The 25573-nt window shown below is 39.3% G+C and overlaps 1 protein-coding gene across 5 annotated transcripts in view; it reads left to right on the plus strand.

The window, feature by feature from the left end:
* LOC126921658 (uncharacterized) overlaps positions 1-25573 on the plus strand; it is a 570126-nt gene that overhangs the window by 416258 nt on the left and 128295 nt on the right. For all 5 annotated transcript variants that reach the window (XM_050733370.1, XM_050733366.1, XM_050733368.1 and 2 more), the window contains 2 exons: positions 8594-8703; positions 23664-23782. In XM_050733370.1, coding sequence (XP_050589327.1) covers positions 8594-8703; positions 23664-23782 — 229 coding nt within the window. The remainder of the gene's footprint in view (positions 1-8593; positions 8704-23663; positions 23783-25573) is intronic.

The raw sequence follows: 25573 nt of genomic DNA on the forward strand, positions 1-25573 counted from the left end.
ATTCTATATGTTACTTGAATTCTATTACATAAATCTTTCATGATGCTTGGTAAATGTAAGTAAATATTGCAATGGTCAAACAGATGCTGTTTACGTAGAATGACATCACAAATTCGCGACTACATATAATGTTGTCTTTTCCTATGTACGTAAATATTCACGTAAAATAGTTATTTTTTCCCTGAATAAATATTTCAGCAAGATGCACATGTCTCACAAATTAAGAATGTCGATAAAATATATTGTTTTTTTTTCTCTCTTGTATTTGTCATTAATACATGACTACTATTATCTTCGCGAGATAGTTAACCTCTGCGTCAATCAAGATCTCACGTAGAAAAACACAATAACGAATACTGTATTTTAAAGGAGACATGAAACGGTGACCGGTATCCAAGCTTTAATCGTAAAAGAAGATACTACAAGTTGTTACACGGAATCGTTTCGCTTTATACATCTGTTTATACTTTTTACGGTAGGGACCACTTCAAGAGAAGGGTTGCTTTTTCTGTTCGAAAAACAGGTCAAGGGACCCGTAGCGGCCTCTTTTCACGGTTTACGCACCGTTTTCATTATGCAGTCGTTAAGGTTCACTGCAGCCTTTTATGGATCCTCGTAAAAGGTGCACGTGTATTCGGGCCAGAAAACTTTCCGCGCGTGTTAAATTCTCGCAAGTTCTGTGTTTCGACATTCGTTCGCCAGGGACTCTATTTTGTTCCTCCCTTTCTTTTCTCAGTTTTTTTTTTTTTTTTTTGCTTTTTTCTTGCCACGATAAAACCATACAATTGCCAACCACTCGTTCGTACAATTTTACGAAGGTTTAATCGATACCATCAAGTTTACCAACGCACTATACTGATTAATTTACGGCATCGACGAAACTCCAGTCTCGTCATTTGCAATATTTGTAAAGCCTCTAAAATATATTTTCTACTGTTTAACGTTTTCCATGTTTATCCAATATACGTATCATTTTAAGCTCTCTCCCTGTGAAAAGCTCTCGCTTTGTGTATGTTTATTCCGTTACAACGATAAGTTTGAATTTTTACGTAATATTCTGACGATACAAATACTCAATCATGAAAATTAAGTGATATACAGTTGCACACGAACCATACGATAACTGTTCAAATACCCTCGCGGGCCACTGTGTTTCAAAAATTCTCCGGACTTTTCTTAAATTCTGAATTCTACCAATTTTTTAAGAATCCAATTTTTCTTCAATAATATTTCATATTATGCATCTTAGATTAGTAGATTAAACAAGTGAAAGGTAAAAGGTTGAAAAATATTTATTAAAACTGAAGGAGAGAATTATTCCGAGGTTCTTCGTCACTCATCCTTCATCGATGCCCTTCCCATGATTCAGGGTTCCTAATTATACTATCGTTTCTTACATAAACTGTGTTCGTGTCTCGCGATACATTTATAAACGCGAGCTGTTTTCAGTGTCCGCGTATTGTGCAAATCCGCGGAATGTAAATATCGGCGATATTTGGAAAGCCGGATATTTATAGATCCGTCTGTTTGACGTGGAAATACGTATATTCCGGCCGGAAAATCAATCGACCATTCGCGACCAAATCGAACGGACGAGTGAACAAACGTAGCTTACGTACGAAACATCGTCTTTCTTTTTCCCATGCGTCCGTCGAGGTTATCATATCGGATAACCTTTTTCCACTGGATGAAGAGAAAGCGACAAAGTCATCCAAATAAACGGCGTACTTTTGAATAACCATGTTGAAGTTGTAGTTGGGTATGGAGGACGACGCTGGTGAAATCGATTTTGGCTTCAGGGATTTAACATAGCAAGGCGAGGCCACTACAGGGGACCACAGGTCCGTCAGTGATCAGATTTAACGATAATGCTAGATAATTAGATTCTACCTCTAATTCCCGTTACCAATCAAGGAATTATCAGCGGCTGGTAATTACTGGCTAAAATTACCTATTCTCTACAAATATCTTCATCTCCGTTCTCTACTTATCAACGTGCCATTCCCGGTTGGCCACCTTTTGAGAAACGATAAGTAATTCCGAAATGGGCTATTGCAGTATGTAAGTTAGATCGTACACCTCCTAATCTCTCAATGGACAAATATTATCTTCCTTCCTCGCTGAAATTTTGTTTGATAGATATATATCCATGGGATTTTAAAGGAATCAGATGAGTATATGTTTGATAACATGTTCAATCGTTACTTGAAGTTGAGAATCGATGCAAGTTTCATGATTTATGGTTCATCATTTTTTAAATTAACTATCAGATACTCTGTTTTGGGTAATCCTGTCGTTAGAACATAAAAGATCACAAGTTTATGTTCTAGCCGTAGTATTTAACTTCAAGCTAATAGTTCCAAAGTAGTATTCGTATATATCTCATGGAATAAATGGCATTTATATTTTGTACAGAAGTAACAACAATTATCGAACTCTACATCCAGAAATGAAAAATTCTCTTTTGGTTTGTTAAACATATAATAATATGTAGCATAGAAAGAGAGGAAACAATTCTTAACGTTTGAAATATTTTTTAAAGCATTTATGATTTTTCAAATTCTGACAAAGGAAAGGAAAATTAGATTTGTCAGTATTGACAATTTCGACCCTCCCTTTGTCTCTGGGAATTCATGGACAAACTTTAGCGACAAATGAGGCTGCCGCGAAAAGCGCGCTACCGACAATTATTTCTCATGCATTATTTATTCCAACCGCGACACAAGGGATTATGATGGGATAGGGTTGCTGCATTTTCAGCGTTCCGACATTTTTGCAGGTCACGGCTTAATGCGGCAGAACGCGTGAAAAATTATCGTTGCACAGCGGACATGCACGGCTACGATGTTTTGCATGATCTGTAAAGTGCTCGAAGGGCCGAATAATTAAGACCAGCAACGGCACCGCGGAGAAAATACAAAATTTCCGGCATCTGTTAGCCCTATTGCTCCATTTGCTTTAATTAAAGTCTCGTCCTTCTTCTCTGAACGACGTAACGACATGTCGCTATCAAACGAACCAGCGAAACATTTCAGCGAAAAAATACGTAGGATCATTTGACTATGTGTTACTTGTTAGAACAAATGAAAAGAAGATGTTTGATAATCATTTTTATAATTATCTTAGTCATCGTGTTAAGAGTCAGAAGGGTTTCGCACTTTCCAAATAACAGTTTAATAATACGATAAGGAATCATGCAAAGATCAATACAGCATCGATCCAAAAATAATATAACGCAGATACATCTACTCCAATTATTGAATATGTCACACATCGCAAACTCATAGCTTCGACTCGTTGATCGTATTGAAATTACTAAGTAATTGTACGAAAATTACACAGAGACATCTAATTAAATCACGGTTAATTTTATAAATTCGTAGAAAGAACAAGAATGATCGCATTAACGTATCGAGAAACGCAAAACTATACTACGAAGCCATCTAAATATACATATGTCGCATAAGATGGACTAAAACAGACAAGGAACGTCGTTTATTTCTGAATATTCCCAGAACGTATTCTACGAGATATCCTGGCAAGTTAATCGCAACAGGAGCGAGTTACCCGGCCGTATGAATATTAAACGGTTTTTGAGCTGTTGTACAATTGCCGCGTCCTCTGTGGCCTGTTAAGTATACGCGCGGCTGCGAGACCGTGTATTTGTCTAGTAAAATTAGCGATGCAATTATGCACGGGAGCCGAGGAGTGACGCTTCGCTTTCTGAGACACAGGCAAACCCAAAGGGACGCGAATGAAATGCGACCGACCGACCGACCGACCAAACAACGTTGGCCAATCGCGAATGTATTACTCTGCTCGCATATTGTTACCAATTAACCACTCCCCGGGTGACGAGCGCTGGACCACCCATTAAAATGCATCGCAACGCTCTCGTTAAACTTTTAACGGTGCAGTAGAACGAAGAACGACAATTAAAAGATAGGTGTTCCAAATTACGACTCCGCTGTACCATGTGGTTACCGTGATAAATGCATTTCCAACTACGTAGTACTTTTCAAGTCAGTGGTACATTGATTCCTTCTTCTTTTGTTTTTTAGAAACATTAATATTCAGTTATTTGAAATGGCCGATGCTTTACGATGAGAAGTAATGAAAGGGAGGAAATTTAAAAAATATAATATTATATATTGTATGATTGTGTACATAACATTAGATTTGTAGGAAATGGATTTCGATATTGGTCATAAGATCTACATAAGGAGGATAGATCAGTCAGAATAAAGCTTCCTAATTGGAGTAAAATTTTGAAAATGTACCTAGACAAAAGTTAGAAAGCAACTTATATCGATTATTTCTGAGTATCTATCTCGCCATTGAAGTTCTTAATTTTACAGGCTACAAAATTTTTTTTGCAAAAGACTATCGTACACGTTCAATCTGAACAAGACCTGCAACTTAGCGCGATATCAAAATACCTTAGCGTTAACGCGAAACCATTCCCGGAGGAGCATTTAAAATGTCACAGTACAGAGAAGATATCAGAAGATGGTTGCAGAGAAGATAACACGTGCGTGTTTGCCACGATCGGCTATGCAATTATGCGCACTCGTCCTGGCGGTCGACGTCGTCATCGTGACGCTTCGCTTTCTGAGACAAGCTACAGCCGCAAGGAAGGGAAGGGCGAAACTCCGTCGCCCTCGGATGTGCGAGAGGCGAATGCAATCGTGACGGGGTCGTGTACCAGCTCGGCGTACTCGGTTAAGTACACTTTATTAAGCATGCCGTCTGCGCGTTGCATCACCCACTTACGTGGTAAATGGAATTACAAACGCATCCCGCCCACCGCCCGCGGATCTCCGCTTGCGGCTGACACCTTCTGCGCGCGGCTTACGCATACACACGTTAAACCGACGATCGCGGAGGCGTTATATTTGCGCGATCCTCCATGGGTCTGCCTGCGGCTCCGCGCGAAACTGCTCCGTGTGCTCGCGAATTAAGTACCGTCGAACGAGTCGAGTCGATATTCTTCGAGGATGATAGATGTTGGACCGATTTGGAAATCGATCGAGATGATGGTTTGGTTAATTTGGTTTGGATGATCGTCGATGGGAAATGGGAAGAAAGTTGAACGATGGTGGTTGCAAGCGTATCTGAGAACGAGGTTTTTTTTGGATTTCCGATGTCAGATTCTGGGGCGATGTTGAGTTTGAAGTTAGCACTTTTTAATGCTAGAACTACCATTCATTTAAAGTGACTGATATTCGGAATTTGTGGGTTTTGCAATTATTAAAAATATGCGAGTTTTTGGTTTACTGTTATACCAGATAGGTACTCGTTACATACGATCTAGCAGTGTAACAGTCTACTTTGATAATGCAGGATCTCATAACTACAGCGAATAAAATCGGATTTAACGTTGAATTCCGATAATAAGGAAATACAATTTATCATTCTATGGGGAGAATAAATATTATCGGCGGATCGGTTTGCTGGATTCGAGGATTCGGGATTCGAACCCGGATTTTCTTCTTACCAGGCTGATACCTTCCCAATGAAGCTGTCTAGACCGTCGGCGAATACATTCTCGCAAATCGCTAAGAGTCACTATTGGCTATCTACGTTTTTCATATTTTATTCATAATCCGTAATGCAAGTATAATTCAAAATTATAATTCAAGGCCTAAGAACAAATTATCATCCCATAAATCCCCGTAATCTCCACTCGAAACAACTACTTTTTCCGTGTAATTCGGCACGTTTCATCGCAGTCGCTTTCCAAACCATCGATCAGACCAGACCGCGAATTCTTGCCTGTATAAGCGATGGAAAATTAGTCGGTGGCTGGCTCAAATAAACTATAATTGGAGGTAGGGGGTCGTTGAAAAGGCTACGGACGAGAGGATTGAAAATTCCGCGGCGTCGGCGCCGAATTCAGTTTCGGTCGAGCGAATTACTCGCGGAGGACGCGAGGCGCGGCTCGTTTATCAAATTCGCTTGGTATGCGCCGCATCAAAGACAGAGCCGTTGATTTATTAAATTGCGGCCGGATGAAACCGTGGCTGTGCCGCCGAAAGAGGAATCTATTAAACGGTGAATTCGACGTCACGAGGCGTCGCCTATGTCGCCCGACGTCGTCGTCATCGTCGTTGTCATGGGTGGGGACACGCTCGAAGACAAAATTATTAAAGTTCGCTGTATACACATTTATCTTCCGTCCGATGTTTGCGTCGCTGAGACGAGATAGCTCGCACGCGAGAGAGAGAAGAGCTTCTTCCGGTAAATACGGCTCCATCGAAGGTGATGAAAAGCGACTTGTTTACCTCGTCGCTGCGCCCCGTTGACTTCCGGGACAGCGGCGAAAAAAGTTTCACGGGATGGGAAGAAAGCGGAGCCGCGTGTACTTAGGGCGGCTTCGACGAGGAATCTTTTATTTTAAGACGGGGAAGTTTCGCGAAGAACCCATCGTCCCTTCCGAAGATGGCCGGCACGAGCATCCGCTCGGGTTGTTTGCGTTACGGTACATGGGAGGGTCGCTCGAGAGTTGATGCGTTGATTGTTCAACATCGTGAAATTGGATTCGTTTTTGGATACAGATGATGGGTGGTACTAGGGTTGTGTTGACTCGTTGTATCGAAGGGTAGTTTACAAGTTATGATGTTACAGACAAAGGTGTTGTTGAAGAGATATTCTTCTTCGAAGACGCTGTTCGCAAAGGAGAATTGTTGTATGACGATATGAGTATGATATTGCATAAACATCCTGCGTAAACTCTACTTTACGAGTTTCGGAATGTTCGATACGATTAATTCAATGGAAACTTTCGTCGCTGCGGTTCATTTTCGTTTGTGTAAATATAATAATAAGACAATTATCGTTATCAGTTAATATTCATCAATTGCCATCGTAAGCTTCGTCGTCTTAATCTCAAACTTGAAAAGAGAAACAGCAGCCACATTTATAGCGGGAGATGTGTTCTTTCGACTACTTGATACGATAATAATTAGATCCTACGCAAGACTTCCATTTCTCTCTCTCTTCCTTTCTCTCTCTGCTCTTTTTGTAGCTAAAGATAAAGTAGAGCGATCCGTACTTGTAGAATTCCGGCGCAACGGTCGTTCTTGGAACAATCATTAATTAGATTCGCCATGAAACAAGGATGAGAGAGGAAACTGGCCAGATACGAAGGAAGATGAACGCAGGTGTGGCTGAACCAGCAACGACGATTCAACGAAGAGCAATGGGGAGTGATAGAGGAGAGAAGAGAGAGCATGTTTCTCCTTGAAAGTAAATCGGAGGAGTAGGGCTGTTCCTCGGCCGGAAATGAGGCTTGCCAAGTACAATCTCCGGTCAGAGAAGGCCTCTCCATTTTGTTCTTTGTGATGTGTCCGCCATAATTGAAAATGTCGTCGCGGACTCAAGGGACTTTGCGCAGTGTGCTCCCTTTCTTCGAGCAAACTCCATCGTGGCAGACCATCCACCGGTCCACCTCTCTTTCAAGGCCGAACTGTGTTATTATCGTCAAAAGATACAATGGTCCCGTAAACGGATACGAGGCAACCTAGTGTTTAGTTCCCGAGTCTCGCGGTTCGTTACCGTTTCATGCAAATATCCTTCTCGCGACTGTGCAAACATTGTTTCTTGTTATCAAAGAGGGATGTTTTCTCCTTTTTTATTTTAACGATTCTTAATGGAGAATTGGTGGACCACATTGATAGCAAACAGCGTGCTTTTGTTGGCTTTATTAATAGTTAGCGGTCGGGCGTTCTTGCAAATTCCTGTTTTTGTATACATAATTGAAGAGATGGGAACAAGAAATTTGCTTTACCTACTAAATACTGCAATGACTACTTGTTCATGTAGTTTTGTACACCGTATATTATGTATATCCTATACATCTTTGCGTCTTTAAGTTTGTCGAATAAACATCTAGTCTAGTCTAGTGAATAGAATTTAATTTTCATCGAACTGTTCCTTAGTACTTTTGCTATGATATCTTTGACAGAAGTGTGAACCTGTAAACGTGAAAGCGCCAGGTTATCTGATTCACTACATTCAATAAAATATTTTATTAATACGCCTCTAATTCAATATCAATTCAGAAAAAAAATACTTTACGATAGAAGCGTATAAAAGGAAGAGCTCTGTCCAAAAAAGAATCTCTATATCTGAAACAAGTCAGACATTTTTTACTCGTAGCCAATCGATACTCTAGATCGTTTCTTCGTGGTGGAATCGATCGGTGGTGACGGGCCAATCGGCCATTAAGTATATCTTGTCTACTGATCGCAAAAAGAGACGCGACAGGCAATCAATCTTCGATAAGTCGAAGCTTCGAAGAAACACCCGCTCGGTTCTATCGAACGTTCTCGATCGTACGAAGAAACTGACGCGCGTGTAAGAGCGAAATCTCTCGCGAGGTGTCGCAAGAAATTTTCGATCGGGAATCTCGAAACATCGGCTCGATGTGTAAGTAATGGTTTCGTCGTCGATCAACAAGAACAGGAAGAAAGATTTCTTATACGCGTGGTCATTGTGCGATTTTCACTGGAGGGTATATTTTGATTCATCGAGATATATGTACATCGGTGAAAGGAAGTTAGCAGCTGACAGATCTGTTCTTTGGTTTCAGGGAGCAGCGAGGAATCGAGACCTGGAGCTGGTGAACCTGGAAAGTTGGGAGTGAAGAAAGCAAGACCGAAGGCTTCGTCGCCCAACCGACAGGGACCACAGCAATGCCAGGTAGAAGAGTTGTTATTTTTTAAACGTTGCATATCTTTTTCATTTAGTTGTTTTAGTTCGATGTATGAGTTTTTCGAAAGCCGAACTGCTGCAATTCCCCTTTCAATAAATTTCTCAATTTCATCAGACAAGTACAAGGTCAATGTTCAATTATGAAGAATCTTGACTTGGCTTACTTCCTTCGGTTCATTTCTCGTGACAAAACTAGCGTAATAATAGTAAAACCTAAAGTGAATTTCAAACAATAATGTCTATAAGAACGTGGCTTAGTTTCTCTTCTCAATTTATGGGATTGGTCAGTCTAATTTCTGAATATATATAAATACTTCATCACATTTTAAATATAGTTAAAAATAACTAAAAATTAATATTGGGAGCGCATATGCTATGACTTTTTGCATAATTCAACGAAAGAATTATGTATCAATGTTTTCATATTTCGTATATGAAGAAATCATCAACTAACATTAGCTTTTCTTTAATAACAGTTTTATTAAAGAAACATATTATCCAGATTTTATAGTTTACTTTAAAAAATACTCTAAAGGTAAGCTTTTTCATTGCTTATAGAATCCCATGATTAGTCACAAACAAAAGTCACAAAGTAAAAGCGGAATAAACATGTCAGTCGAATACTTGCAATTAAAATTCTATGCGATAGATCATTTGACTTACTAACACGTTATCACGAACAATTTTCTTTCAATTAAAAATCGAATTCTCAGTCTTTCAAAGCTAAGCTCGTGATTACAGTATTCTTTCAACGTTTGAAATATAAAAGAAGTCGTTCCACAGTTGGATTCACGCTGAACGTCGAGATAAGAGAAGTGAGAACTCGAAACATGCTTTAACGTCAGAGGTGAATCGCCGCTCGGTCCGATCAGCGTCCCCGGTGACGTTCGTTTGACAATTTTATTAACTCGTCGGGACCCTGACTGCAAAGAGAATTTTCAATGAAATCGCGGAAAACGAAAGAACAGTTCATTAGCGACATGCAGACGATCGAATTAGAATGTCGATCGATAGCCAACGAAGTGTGCTCGCGAAACCGCAAGTCCACAAAATCTACGCCAGCTTACCGAACCGGTTTCCTTTTATTCTCTCGTTTCATGTTTTTACTCGGCTATTGTTCCACATGTACTTTACTTTTTATCGCTCTTGTTTCCCTAGGCATTCTGCTTTTCGTTTTTTCGTTTACGATCCGCGTGCTCCTGCGTTCTATGATGTTACAATCTTTTTTTCGTCTCGTTTCTTTTTTCTGCGGTTTTAGTTTCCTCGTACCTATATTTCTCGGAGAAAATTCTTTCCTTTTTGCTTATGTCTCGTGTGTTCTGTACGTGTAACATTTGTTAGCTTTTTTCCGAAGGGTAGCAATCGCAGCCATCGAAACTCAAACGTTTGGATTTCAACACGATCGTAAACTTGAAACGAGTAGAGAATATAGTTGATTACAATTAACTTTAATTAACTTTGGAAAGTTAAAGAAAGGACGTTTCAAACTACATGATATTGTTCGGACATTTTAATCTTGAATTTCTAACTTCAAATACAACATTTTGAATCCATTCAGAATTTTAAACTAGCAATTTTACACTTTGAACTTCGATTTTTTGATGTTTGATTCTTAATTTTTCGTCGTTCGTTTGAGGTTTTAAATTCATTGTATTCTACTTACAAAGAAGGAACACCTTTTTATACATGTGATTTAGTATAATGGATTGGTGTAACTTAGACGATTATGATAGAACGATAAACTGTGAATAATTATTATTCCATCGTTGACTAATTGCTGGTTTATGTTCTTGTATTTTGCGGACCTAACGCAGCTTAGCGGAAGCGTATCTGTGTAACAACCGAATTAGGCCAAAAGTTCAAGGCCATTTCGGTACTATCCGCTTCGTTAGCCGTGTTCGATTTAATTTCTATTCCCAATTTGTGAACAAAGTCAAGAGAAATATTGGAGCGAAACCTCTCAATCTGCAATTCAGTTCTATCACTTTTAGCTCCAATCAATATGAAAAGTAAAAATGACTCTTTCCTACTATTGATTTGTATATTCCGATATTTCAAACTAGTGTTATTTTTGCTGTATTTATTCGTTTATTTACAAACTATTTAACAGTGAAATTTTCATAATCTTATCACGTGATTGTAATAGTTCTATTCGTTTGATTATAATTTTAAATATATCAATTTAATAACTATAAACATAAGCAAATTACACAATAATATTGTATAATAAAAGAATTGTAATTAATATCTTCTCTTTGTTATATTATCAAATTTGTAAATTTCAAGTTTATGAGATTTGTCTCAAAGAATATAAACTATGTTTGATAGAAATTAAGCATTGGTATCTCGACAATTTTGTACCATCTAACTTAAACCAAGAGTAATTGGGAATATAATAATTCAGTTAAGTCTGTTTGCATATAACCGGTTAAATGCTCAAACGTTTCGCTCAGGTACAGACGGCTCTAGAATAAATGTAGAAACGACTACGTCCGTAACATTCTCTGTTAATTTACATCGCGGTGAATCTCCTGAACATTAATAATTAAACACACGCGCTGCGTACGACGCGAATAACGTAAACTGATTTTCGAACACATCCAGCTCAGTCGGTGCATTTAATTTCATCTCTTTGAAGATATTTGCAAGGGCCATGTCAAAGCGAGAATTCGAATTCGTATTAATTAAACGTCGTTTCTTAGAGGAAGTCTGTTTATCGAGCAAAATACGCATCCTGCGGTTTCTCACAAGAACATTTGAAAATTGTGCCCTTTCAATCCCTCTTTAATTCACTCTACATGTATAGTAATTTCCACAACGTTGTATAGATTTCTACAACATTGCACGTTATTGTAATACGTTTAATCTCACAAAGATAAATGTTGAAGTAGTTGAAAGTCATAACGATATTCAGATCGATATTTGAATATTCTAAACGAGACTCTTGAGATTGCTAATCGCTTGCCAACATTTTAAACACATCCTGATACTTCCAACGAATGAAACAGACGAGTCTGCGAGAAAATTAAATCTCGCATCGAGTTCCATAACATTTGTATAAAATCGTTCTGTAATCATCTTTTAAGTAAAACTTTCGAAACAGTCCTTGATATAAGTAAAAACTTTTTCTACCAGTAATTCAAGAGTGAATCTTTGCTTCGACAGGGGTTAATTATTTTCCATTGACAAACCAAAAGAAACGTACGTTTGTACGTTGAAAGGATAAAAATTTATCTACAACCCGATTGTCTTAAAGTTTCCCTGTAATAACGTTTTCGAATCATCTCGTCTCACCCATGAATCTCATCGAAATTCTCCAAAATTCCCAGAAATCTCGTCTGCCTCCAAGCTAGTCCGTTCGATCATAGTCGCATATAGGTATAGTTGCTAGATACTCGCGGCACGTGTGCGTTTTTGCGTGCACGCGTGACCCAGATTGGTATGAAACGACCGAGACTCGAAAGCCACGCTTCTATCGATGCCGGACTGTTTATGCAGGCGAGCTTGCAGCGGCCAAACTGGTCGTCGCACACGTGTACACACATACACAGGCAGCCTACATTACACAAACAACGGTGGATAGTGTGTAACTCGGAAAGGCTGTTGAATATTCAGGCGATGCGATCCTCGAGCAGCCAGGGGGAACACGCCGCCTCGTCGAGTATAACACACGAACGCAATATCTCTTCGTTCGCGTAACCGAGCAGCGTAGTTACGTCAAGGACCATTTAAGGAAGCGCGACTGTTTTTTCTTTTCTTTGTCTTCGCGCACCCCGTTTAAGTTACGTCACGTTGCCGTTATTCTCTTCTTTCGCTTCGTTCCTCCTCTTTCTGCTCTGCTTTTAACGAATACAGAGACCGAACGTTGACACTTTTTAGCAAGCTGTTCGAGAGAACGAGACATTGTAATTTTAAGAGAAAAATAAGAACGGAGAAACGTTGAATGTTGTTGAATACCTGAAAGATCGGCTGGATTATTCTGATTCGTTATTAAATCGGCAGAAATGATTGTTTTCAGTGAGAGGAATAATTATACGGAAGTTTTTGAGTTGAGAGAAGGACCAGCGACCTTTTTATTGCTTTGTTGAAAGTAACAGCACATTGTTCTTCGGTAATTGTTTTTAAAGTATGAAATGAATATACTCTTAAGAAGGATAATAAGAGAGGAAATTCTGTTAAATCCCGCAATTGAAAGAAACTTTGCTGAAATCATTAAAATTACAAAGTTCGTATGACTTTAATTACGATCATTTATGTACAACATATTGTGTTATACATTAAATACTGTGCTAACTTAGTATAACTGGAATAAAAATGAGAAAAATTGAAAATACGTTCTAAATACAACTTTCCGACCGAAGCTGAGGGTAATTCGAATCTCTATAGCCAGTCTCATCCCCTGGCCTCAAAGTGGCATCTTCGTTTTGTATTAGCAACTTGGATAGCTGAGAACCGAAGGGCCGTGAATTACGGGTCGCCTTGTTACATAATTAAATGATGACTTGGCCGACTTGTTGACAAGCCCCGTCGATGTATCGAGTTAGCGACGAATTAAGCTGATCCTCCACCGCTCGATTATGGCTCGGATATTGGCACGAAGGATCCACAAAGGAGAAGGAGAAGGCGAACCTGTAGCAGAAGTGGCTCCTAGCTCGTGCTTCTCTCGCTTCCAAACGACGACCGTGCCGTAATTTTACAGGAAATTAATAGTTACAGGTTGCGCGAGGATCGTGAAAACCTTGGCGAATCGATCCGTGAATTATCGGCAACTCGTCGTTCACCGTTTCATACTTTTAATTGACGGCTCATTTTCAGACAGCTATTCGAACGTCTTTGTCCTCGATCTTCTCGTTTTTATTGGTTTCCCAATCTTGAAAATTGTATTTTTCAAATACTTTTCAGATACTTTTAATAAGCCTCTTCGTAATTTTTGGTAAAATTTGTCCGATCTTGTTGAGTTTGAGAAAAATTACTCTTTCTTTGAGAAAAATTTAAGTATTAGCACGTCTGCTGTCTTTTTTTTCACGATAATTGGTTCAGATTATTGATATAGATATAACAAACCGAAATACGTGGATTTTGTGAACTCTTTCGATCTAAGTTGCTAAGAGAATTTATCTTCGTAACGAAATATATCTTTCATGTGAAACAGTTCTGGTTCTGCAAGAGAAGCATTGCTGTTATTAAATACAGCATTAAGAAGTAGATAAAAGAAGCAGGTTGTATCCTTCAAAAAGCGGCTGACAATTATACGTCAAGCGTAGACCTTGACAAATGTTAGCCTTGACACTTTTATATTGTCTCCATTGTACATTTATAATATAAGCTACTCATCCTACTTAGAAAAAACTTTTTTGGCCCTGCGTTGGACAGTAATTTAATTTTTAGAAAAGAACGATGAAAAATTAACTTCCCAAATTAAATTGTGAAACAATGCAAATGCACGTATACGCGAGCGTTGCTGGCCATGCAATTGCCGTTGCCTGGGACATAGGGAAGCGTATAAATTCTCATAGTGACGTAGCCGCGTGTCCATTGTCGCAGAACAATGTAACGGATCCTCGAACGGAATGCGCGAAGATCACAAGCAAGAGGAACGTCCAAGATAATTCGAGCGATTGCATCGATCCTTTCAAGGAGCAGCAGGATACTAAACCTGTCGGTCATACGTACACGTGTGTGTACGCGCGTCGGTGGTCGATTCACGGTAATCTGAAAGCGAGGAACACCGAGCACAATGGGGGTAAACCGATTGAACCGAGAGAAATCTGATGGCATTCCTTCTCTTCTACCAAGTTCGACCTCTCTTCGTTCTCCTCTGTGTCTCGTTTTCGTCCAGCATTTCCCTCTTTTCTCTCGTGGATTCACCACTCTCGCAGACTCTCACATCGATACACACAACACGCTTACACAGTGAGTCCTGAATCCGATAACTTCGTAGAAGGGTTTCGAGAGTCGTTGACCTCGTCTTCCGATTATCCTCTCGCGATTCGAGCACACGGAATCGAAACTCTTCGAAGTTGGCATACAACGTGCTCGCCAACGATCGGACCCGATAAGCGCGCACCTCTTTCAGAGAGCACGGCCGATCCGTTTCCCGAGTTATGGGACGTTAAAGCGTGCCGTTGCGCGGACCGTGCAGGTCGTTAAGTTAATTAATTGACTAGGAGGTTACCCGGTTGTACGGCCCGCTCGACGTTACGTGGCTTCCACCGAGAACACTTGCAAAGATCCGCCTGCAACCCCGGCAAGATGGGTGGAGAAACACTTCGGCTGATCGATGAAGTGGTTCATCGGGATTTATGGAGATGATTATGTGCGTCCGACTACGCGGTATTTTCGTAGTTGGCGCAGCTGTGTTTATGGTTCAGAGAGTTCGAGAGGTAGCAGAGGAAGGGGGTTGAACGATACTTGGATAGGTTTTATTCAATGGATATACTGGGTGGTATATATTCTGGGTGGTAAAGAGGTTCTTTGAGCGGAGGAAATGTAATTCGAAGGAACTGAGGATAGGAATTTTGAGATCAAGTGAAATAAATTATAGTGGAAAATGTAAGTATTTTAATACGAACGTTAATCTTCAAATAATTTAGACGTTTCACGATACTGAATGATCAAAATTTCTCTCATCGGTGTGATTTGTAATTTTTATCGGGAAAAATACACTTGCTCGACATCTGTCATTGACTTTAGTTCACCGTCTCTTATTTTAAAGTCGCTAAAAATATCTCGGCAATTAAGCGATTCTATCTTCCTACCATCGCAGCAAATACGCGATTCTACTCTGCTCCTCTACCCTACATTCTATCCCTACATCATCGTTAGCAGATACACTCGCAACAAATACTCCACCTCACTCTGCCAAAACTCTCAACTAAAACAAAATCACCAACCTCTATCTTCCGTACGAATGCCATAAACCCTTCGTCAAGACAAGAAATCCCTCGAAGCGACAGGGGCTCGCATTCCCGCACCGGTAATTCCATAATTCCCCATTGAAAACGAACTCAAAACGGGGCTGGAGCTCGAGCGAGTGACTCGGCGCGATTGTCGTTCGCTTACAATGAAGGGGCTTCAAGTAGCGTCGCGACGCTCGTCGTCTCCTTTTCCTCACGACGTATTCCGTTCGTGCCCCCAAAGCTCCTACTTGCGAATAATATCCCAGGACTACGAAGTCGTGGCGTGGTTCACTTTTGTGTCCCAGCAACGACACAGCAGCCAACAACGAGTTCGCCTCGTCGACGTTGGCTCGCTCATTATTTACGGGGGCGCGAGTTTCTCGTCTGCCTGCTGGCTGCTGGTAATAAGATGCACTTCTTTAAAGGACTCCGCCTGCAACAAATTGCATTGCCCAACCCTTCACCCTCCATCTAGCGTGCTCGCAGACCGCCCTGCTTTGAGGCAACCTCGTCGAGACGAATGTGGTTAGCCAGAACAAACGTTAACCGGATAGTACCGTGGACGCGTTTTAAGCTCGAATCAACCAGCTGCCTTCGAACCAGGGGAGGATTAACGAGGTAAACTCTAATGCGGGAGTGTGTCGATGTTTCAAGCTACACTGTTGTTTTTTTTCAGGTTTGTTCCCTTTTTTGTGGTTGGTTTTAGGAAGTTCTATGGAGTAGAGGGCTGAGCATGTGGACAGACGAGATTGGTTGGGGTAGATAGACTGGAGGATTGTCTGAGAATCCTGTATTGGTTTGTTTAAAACGCTGATGGAAGGATATGAAAGTACCAGCGATATTTAATTCACTCGAGTCTGATTAATTGCTATATAAATACTATAACAAATACACTGATATTCAGATACTGTTTATAGCCACGTATTTTTTACGCGCGTTAACGATCATCTTAATCCTCGTTAGCAACAAAACATCAAAAATCTTAAAGAAAATCGTCACCGATGAATCCTTCGTAATTAATATCTTCGACGCCTATAATAAATCCCAAAAAATCCTCGAAGCAGGTCGTCTCCTCATTTAGCAGCGTGACGTAACAGCGTGAATGACGAGAACAAACGTTAACCGAATCGACCAACCGACGATATGCCTCTCAGACCACGAATCGCCGTTTCTCCTACCATCGTCTAACTTCATCCATCGACTCTCTCCTTCCAGCTTCCTTTCCCAGTAGCAGCCATGAAGCTTCATCCCTAACGAAGTATCAATGTTACCAGCGGCGGATTACGTATTCAGGAGCGGCGTTGCTCGGTGTACATTGGCGGGTTTGGCAGCGCGGACACGAGGAGCCTGCTGCTGCAGACGTGCACGTTGATACGTTGCCGGGAAGAGCGGGGGTGGCAGAAAGCCGAGTGGCGTGTCTGCTGGTGGCGGCAGAGGGATCGAGAAAGGCCAGGAGTAATGATGTTTGTTTAACTCTTGAGGAAGGACCGTTAGCGGGACTGGAAGATACGGGTTTTGGCACGAAGATGATGGTTAAGGGGTGGAACGACCAGCCGGTGTCGAGGCCCGTTCAAACGTCTCCGTTCTTTTTCATCTCGTATCCGTCTCTTCGTCAGCCTCTCTAGATGGTCCTCTCTTCGGGCCTAGCGATCCTTTTGCTTCGTAAATTGAAACTCCCATGTATTCAAGTCCGTGGATCCGCAGCACCTTACGAGTTCGGCTACGTAAATTAGATTTTCTGCTTAGGAACCGGCAGTATGTTTTTCTCGGTCTCCTCCCTTTCTGTAGGATTCGTCGATCTGTCTTCACTGAAGATTCTCGTGCAACTTACGCGTACCTCAGTTTGAAAATCGCTAGGCAGAGCTTGATAGTATGTGTAGTTAGTAGGTTGTTTTAAAATGTTTTTTGGGGAACTGTTTTTGGTTATGTGTTCTTGTTGTTGGGTTCTAGATATATTATTTATAATTATCAAGTCACTTACAGAAGATGAAGTTATCTTCAGAAATGGTTAGGGAACTATTTAAGAATTATTATCTGGTTTGAAGATATATACGATAAATTATAAACAAGATTTCGTGGTTGTATATAATACTATTCGATATTTTCTCAACTATATCAACTATACCAGTTTAGGCAATTGTAACAGGAACTGATTTCTTTCGTCGCTTTGGTACAAGCAGAAGTTTCAAGTTTACCAATTGGAAAATAGAAAGAAATGTTTACGAGAGAATTTCCTCGCAATAAGTAGGTCACGAATGTTATAGTAATTTCCTGTACGTATGCAGATCGAGTAAAAGAAGTTCCGTTAAAAAAAGAAGAAGAATACGATATCTGACAGATTTTAACTTTTTTTAATTACGATAGAAAAGATCTGACAAGCAGTAGTTTAATTAAGATTAAAAGCCCGATACAACGAATTGTATGGTTAACTTGTCTTTCGATTAACCTGGATTCTACTGACGTAGTTGCATTAAGTGCAAAAGATAGAGAAAGAATGCGAGGGAGAGGGTTAGAGAGGGTGTTGTACATCTTCCGCGAGGAAACATAGTTTTGTTTTATCTCGAATAATAAACTTCTCTTTTTGATAAGAGGTTGCATTTTATGCGCGTAACGGCGGTTTATTTAAATTAGTGACCTTAATAACCAGCCTTGAACTATGATTCTTCATGAATTTCATTAAAAGATAGCGTGCGAGTTTTCATTTATGGATCTTTCACGTGTCCTACGTGATATGTGGTTATATGAAGATATTACACACAGCGTTCCGCATGGAATGTAAAAAATTTCTCAATATTAACTTGAGAGATCATTTTTAGTAGACTCTGAAATACTTTGTGGATGAACAGTGTAATACAAAGAAAAGATAATAAGATATAAATATATCGAATACTAAAATCATCGACACAAAAGGAACAGCAAGCTGAAAACAAAAAAAACCGAGTAAAATTCAAATGGCTAATAGAAATCACCTGATATTCGATCAAAGCGCCAAAGCCCAGTAAAGATGATGGATGCCTCGTATCTTTCTTTCGAAAGATCACGTTGGATGATGAATGACGATAGAGAAAGAAGAGACAAGAGAAAAAGAGGAAGGATTCATAAGCCACATAGGATACATATTTCTTGGAAGTATCGAAATTCTAGCAGCCGTCTTGCCGTACGATCGTCCACAGAAAACCAGTAAATTTCACGGCTCAAGTATCAGCGATCGCTGAGTCGACAGTTTATCCTTTCTTCTCGTTCCATTAGGAAAACGGAAGTTTCCGGGCACGGATCGAAGGAAGAAGGAAGAAAGTTGGTGGTTCGATTGGAAGGCGAGGGAAATTTCTACGGACGAGTCGAGTGCGCGACTTATTCGCGTTCGTCGTCGTCGTCGTCGTCGAAGCCAGAGGCTCGATCGAACCGATGAAAATAACGGCGAAACGAAAAGTGGAAAGAAGTTTTCCGATAATGGAGCCGAGAATCGTGGATCCGTCGCCACGTGCTGGCCGCAGCTGCATTGGAAATTAATTTCGACTTAACGATGCGAATTCCGAACCCGGTGTGTCGGTGGATTTCCAATGCGTTACGAGTTTTTGATGCGTGTAGATTTCCAGAGGGACGAGAAGAGTAAATGGACGGAATCGAAAGTCGAGTTTGTTCTCTGGGATTTTACGATTCGAGGTAACGATTCGAAGTTGGCGCGGAGGATGGCTATTCGGCAATTTGGAAATATATTAGTTGCTATTGAAATGCGGTAAATAGAAGTTTGATGAAGTTTTATGCGACGTAAATCCGTACGAGGATTGTTTAGACTTTTGGCTTGGAATAGAAATAAAAGCTGCTAGAAACACAGGCATAATACAGTGAATTGTGGAGACCGATAGGGGAACATCTTTTACTTCTTCAGGAAAAACGTTTTTCCATATGACAATAACTTTGCCAGTCACTATCTTGTCGTGTAGTCACGTATTATCAAATTGTCTTTTCATTAAATTTGGCTGTGGAATTCTCTTGAAAAATATTTGCATCAAAATACTAATCTGAAAAACGTTGGTTATCATGTAGATACATAATTAGTATACATTTAGTTTTTTCTATTAAACTTGATGTATTTGCCATCCATTGTTAAAAGTTAAAAGGTTTAGTAGCTTAAGTATCAAAATGTTGAGGATAAATATGAGTATAATAAATAAATCTGACTTCCAACTCGATGTTTTAAGCGTCGTTATCGTAGCGATGAAATGTTGTACAAAATGCAAATAGCACAGTTGCTCTTTTGATAGCATAATTACGATATAATTATGTGTGCTAGTTTTTCTTAATACAAATCTCTCTGTAAGCTCGTGTTTCACGTATTCTCCTGGATAAGCTGACATAAATATTTCTGCAGATTCATTTATACTTATATTCATAAACATTTCTACGTTTTTATTTTGTACATATTTGCTTTCTGTTCCTTATAAGAGAGTCTTTTTCAGTATCTCTTTCACTATATCACTTTTGAATGTAGAAACCATGTAACTTTTATTAATGAAGAAAAACTGGATATTAACAACATCAACGTGATACTGTAAATAACAAAAATAAGACGTGTCGTAATTTATTTTACCCAAAATTATTGGTATAAATGTAATACCACGATATTTATATTAATATTAATATTATATTATATTAATCTTAATAAATTCATAAATTAAACCATGGATGTTTATGTAAACTCATATTGTATACACCACGTATTACGTATTTTTTTACATAAATACAAAAACAGACTCTTGGAAATTATTTGTTTCGCTTACTATTTAATATCCTGAACGCTGTACTTTCGATATTCTATGTATATTTGCATTTTGTAGATTTCTCCATCTTTCAATTTTGCACAATTGCATAGCATTCGTAGTTTACTCGTAACGATAAGCTTAATATTAGCTTACTGAAATATCACTCAACAAAATGTGATTTATTTTATTGCGACCTATTTCTAAATAGCAATTTAACACTAGCCTACGATATATCTCGAGGAAACCTTGTCGAAGTCAACGCTGAATGGAAAGTAAAGGTGAAAAGTGGCGGGAGAGTTTCATTGAAATTTTATCAGAAAAGCCATTCGTTCCTGGACGAATTCAAGTCAGGGAATTTGGCACAATGTTTGATGGTAAATTCGACGCCAATACCCGGTACTCTTGCACGGCTTGTGGGTCTTTCAAATGAAACAGCGCCTATGCGCGCAAGCCTTCGGCCTTTGGCTTCCTGAAATAGTTGTTGTAATAGTACACTCCCCTACCCGAGAAATAAACCCAATTCTACATACTTAACAGACATACCATGTCTAACACCCTCGACCGTGTCTTCGGCCTTCCTGCTGTTAACACGTGAAATGTTGTGCCGACGTCTCACGTTAATTGAGAATTGTGTAGAACAGGCTTTCGCCTTATCTTCGTTCACATAGCATGAATTCGACATCGAAGAACTTTTTTGTTTAAAAATATACATAAGATAATAAATGATTTAACAACTCTCTCTCTCTCCAGACTTCCATTTTGTAACTTTCTTATGAATTAAAAATATTTGTAGAAAATTCTTATTGATTTTGATGCTTCGTCTATTCTACTGTGTATTAATGAATTGTAATGAAAAAAATCTGTTTATGTATTGAACTCTTCCGAACTATTTAGTATGCGGCATGTACTCTATGATTTATTCACTAATAATGGCGGAATCAAATTGGTCGATTTCTGTTTCTTTTTCTTTTCTTATCGTTATATTCGAAGAACTGTGATATTTGAAATTTACACCATGTGTCTATTAATATCTGAACGTTTTACTCTCCGAGTATTCTCTTATGCGAACAGACTGTCTGCTAATAACAGATGTTTTTTTCTCTCTCTAATAGCATAAACGAAAATAAATGAATGGCAAATGAAAATAACAAGGATATAGCTATCTTCTCGCGTCAAAGATGTATGTAGTTTGGCGGTAAAAAATTAACTGACAATTTCCTCGATCGTTATTTGAACAAATGAAATTTCATACCAGAAAAATGATTCTTCTGTTTTCCGAATATTTTTGCCACCCTATTAGTTTAGCTACGAGAGGCTCCACTGTATATTAAACCATAGACGACGTAACCAAAGAAATTCGAGCTACTGAAATGGATCGTGATTCGTTTGAATGAAAAGGAGATCGCAATAACGTACAGGCAGAGTCAGACCACCCTGACGCATGCTAAACGCGAACGTGGAAACGCCGCGCAATGGTATCTTTATCGACGTTCTAATGTCCGTCGTAAAGCGCGTCCGGCCTGGCTTTACGACGGCTACGCGTGGTAATTGAAAATCGTGTCCAACCTCGTTCCGTTTCACGTGTCCGTAATGAACCGTTCGAAACGCGCGGCGGCCCGCGCGGAATTGCGAACATTCGCGCGATACGCGCCGCGATTACCGTGTATTAAAAGCGCGGCAGTCTCGATTGGAAGTCGTTACACTTGATTCGACGTCGATCGCCGTTCGTGATACTCGTTAAACCGAAATTTTCTCCCGTTTCGATAGAATTCGTTAGCTAAATCGGGATAGTTTCGTGTAATTCAAAGGTTGAAACGAAGAGTTGAATGAGGCGTTAAAAAAATAAGATACAATTTTTTCGTGAGGAACGAATAGATAGAAAAATGATACCAGAACTTTAATTGTCGAGATTAAAGTAGATGTGGAACTCGTACGAAGAAATCAATACGAAATTTTAGGTGAAGTGCGGCGGAGATTGTAAAATTATTTATAAAAGATCGCAAATCTATTTGTAGAGTATATAATTTCGATTAAATTATGCTTTCCAGCTATGGCCAGAATTATGTTTTGGATTATTGAATAAAGATCCAAAAATTAATGGCAGCTTATGGTTTGATAACGTTTTGATCGCTTGATTGATTTTTTAATAATTTTCTGATTATTACACCACGGATGATTATACGTTTGTGGAATATTTAAAGGACATAACATTCAGGAGAGTAAAATTAGTATAGCGTTCAATTGACCAAACAAATTTCTATTTACTCATTCGTAACTCGTTCATGAAAAGATAAATTTATAGTAACATATTCGCAGTTTAATAATTGAATTAATCCATCGATTAATATCGTAGAAATTCTAAATTATCGAAATGAGCTTTGTATATACCCAAGTATTTTCGTTTAAATTGTTGTCGCGAAGGTCTGTTTTATACGTTTTACGTTCAAATATTTTTGTAATGTTTCAAGCAAAGGTTGTCCGGTGGAAAACGGGGGGAAATAGAAGCGCGACTGTGTATATTTGTTTTGTAGCGTAAAAAACACAGGAAACCGGGTGTATTTTTAGAACGCAGTCATTAATGGATGCTAGGAAATGTGTGTACGCGGGCATATAGCAACGCTGTCTACGTCAAGCACATTCGCACGTTTGGCAGTAACATGTGTCAAATGTTAGACGGTTCTGAAAACGTGTTCCGCGTAATGCTAATGGCCAAATATAGGTTTACTGAAATTACATTTTCTCTGTTTGTCAACGATGGTCGAATGGCTTGTGAAAAGTCATTTTATTAAAAGTCAGTTTGATTTTTCACGTAAATACGTGCGAAAAAATTTCAACAAATTTAAGATTTCACTACTCCGACTTCGTATATATATATATAAAACGTTCTATATAATTCATATTATATCTGATTTATAATACATTATATATTAATTGATATTAATTAAATAGGATTTCGCATACATATGGTGCCAAAATATCTAAATTTTTGTAATTTTATTAGCCTCGTGATGAGACACGACTGCGATGATTAAATTGGTAAAATTTAGAACAAATCTGCAATTACAAACAATTAACGCGCAGCATGAATGAAATTTCAATATGTTTTGTTTAATACGCATAATATAACCGATAAAATATGTTGAAATACTTTCGTAAGCATATAATTAGTACGTAAGAGCGAAAAATCGTGTAACCTTGAAAGCGTAAATAGCCAATTAAGCCGATTGTCAGGGATGGAGCATCAGCACAAAGACGCGCTGACACGTAGCACGGTTTCTGTCTGCAGGTCTGCGGGAAGGTGTTCAACAACGCATCGGCGCTCACGAAGCACAAGCTGACGCACAGCGATGAGAGGAAATACGTGTGCACGATGTGCGGCAAGGCGTTCAAGCGGCAGGACCACTTGTGAGTATAGATGCACACCATTCGCCCCTTTTCCGCGTCAATTAACCAACACTTGTGCCATCTCTTCCAGTTCAATCGTTCGTCGTGATAAAATTAATAAAAAATGATAAGTTTCGGGGTAATTTTAGATTGTAATCTTTTACAACGATGTGTTGACGTATCCGTAATTCTTCTTTAGAAAAATATTTTGTTTGTACGATGCAGATTTATAACACTGTATGGTTTAAGTTTGAGGTATAAATAACACAGGATTTACGAAGAAACAATGTCGGTCAGTTCTACAATAACATCGTAGAATTACAGCGGAATTATATTATAGCGAATTGAAATATTTAGAAAATAAGAACTCTACATATATCTTCTATTATTCAAAATAAGTGGCATATTTTTTAAACTTCCTAATAAACAATGAGAGATAACTAAAACGTTCTGAAAGTTACTCATTGTTAGGATCGTCACTTCTACGATATACGTACGTGTATCAAGGTTATTGGAGCAGATTTCCCTATAGCGCAAAATCAGTATTTTTCGTCTATATCATTTCTTCGATTTTCAAAAGGAAGTAAAACTTTGCTTCTTTTCCTCTTTCATCGATAGTGAATCCTCAATGAGTCTTTGAACAAAACGCTTCTATCTAAAAACCGAAGCTTTTCGTGTACGTCCTCCAAAGCCTCTCAACGAATAGACGCTATTCTGGTAGAGAATGAGGCTTCCTAAGGCTTGTGCATTACATAATATTATGGAATAGCTGTTTTGGTGCTTTGTACACTCGACGAGAGGATTGTTTCTGATATGCGATTCGAGGCAACGCACGAGTGGGCCACGACTGGAGTGCAGCTTGCTCTCTAGGCCGGATTTCAAGAGGAAAGCTTGCCTTTTGTTCCGAGCCACGCTGCTTGCGATTGGTGCTAGTTGAATGCTGATTTGAACTGCGGTAAAAAGGTTCGGCAACTTGGTGAATCGATGCTGCCTCTTACCGTTTACAGATGCACACGATGGAGTAGTTATTTTATATTTTTGAATTTTTTAACGTTGCAATTTTAGAATCTCCGAATCGTTGGATTTTTAAATTTCCAAATATCTTAATCTTTGCATTTTCGAAATTGCCAATCTCTGAATCCTTGAATTATTTAATCTCGATTTTCCAAACTTCTGCGTTTCTTAATTTATATCTCTTCGCTGTATCGCAGAATAAAATTCTAAAGGTCGAGTTCAATACGTTCTCTTGGCTCGTTCGAATCAAAGAAACATTTCGAAATGATTATTCTTCACTGATCGTGAGTCAGAGTTGCGAACAGTCGAAAGGCGTGGAACGTGGGCAATGGCGTGAAAAGAGAAAGACTTTGGAGGATCGCAGGATCGCGAGAATTGAAGATTCTATTCTTCTCGAGAACGGAAAAAGAAATAAAGGGGAATCAATAGTAGCAGCAACGGTTGCTAGCCTTGGTCAGACTTGTTGGTTGGTCGGAAGGAGTTAGACTTGTATTACCTTTTGCGTAGACGGATCTACAAATCTTCCCTCCGTTTCTTCTACTTTCTCAACGGTTCCTCTTCCTTCTCATTCGAAATTTGCCACGTATCTTCGTCCACGTTTCCCCTCGGTAGATTTTCCTTTTTCCTCAGCATCTCATGCCCTTTCTCTCTCTCTCTCTCTCTCTCTCTCTCTCTCTCTCTCTCTCTCTCTCTCTCTCTCTCTCTCTCTCTCTCTCTCTCTCTCTCTCTCTCTCTCTGTGTGTGACGTTCAACTTGGCTTTGCAGTATTACTAGCGATTCGTTGAATACTTTGTCGAA

Source organism: Bombus affinis, chromosome 11 (genome assembly GCF_024516045.1).
Source record: "Bombus affinis isolate iyBomAffi1 chromosome 11, iyBomAffi1.2, whole genome shotgun sequence".
Lineage (NCBI taxonomy): Eukaryota > Metazoa > Arthropoda > Insecta > Hymenoptera > Apidae > Bombus > Bombus affinis.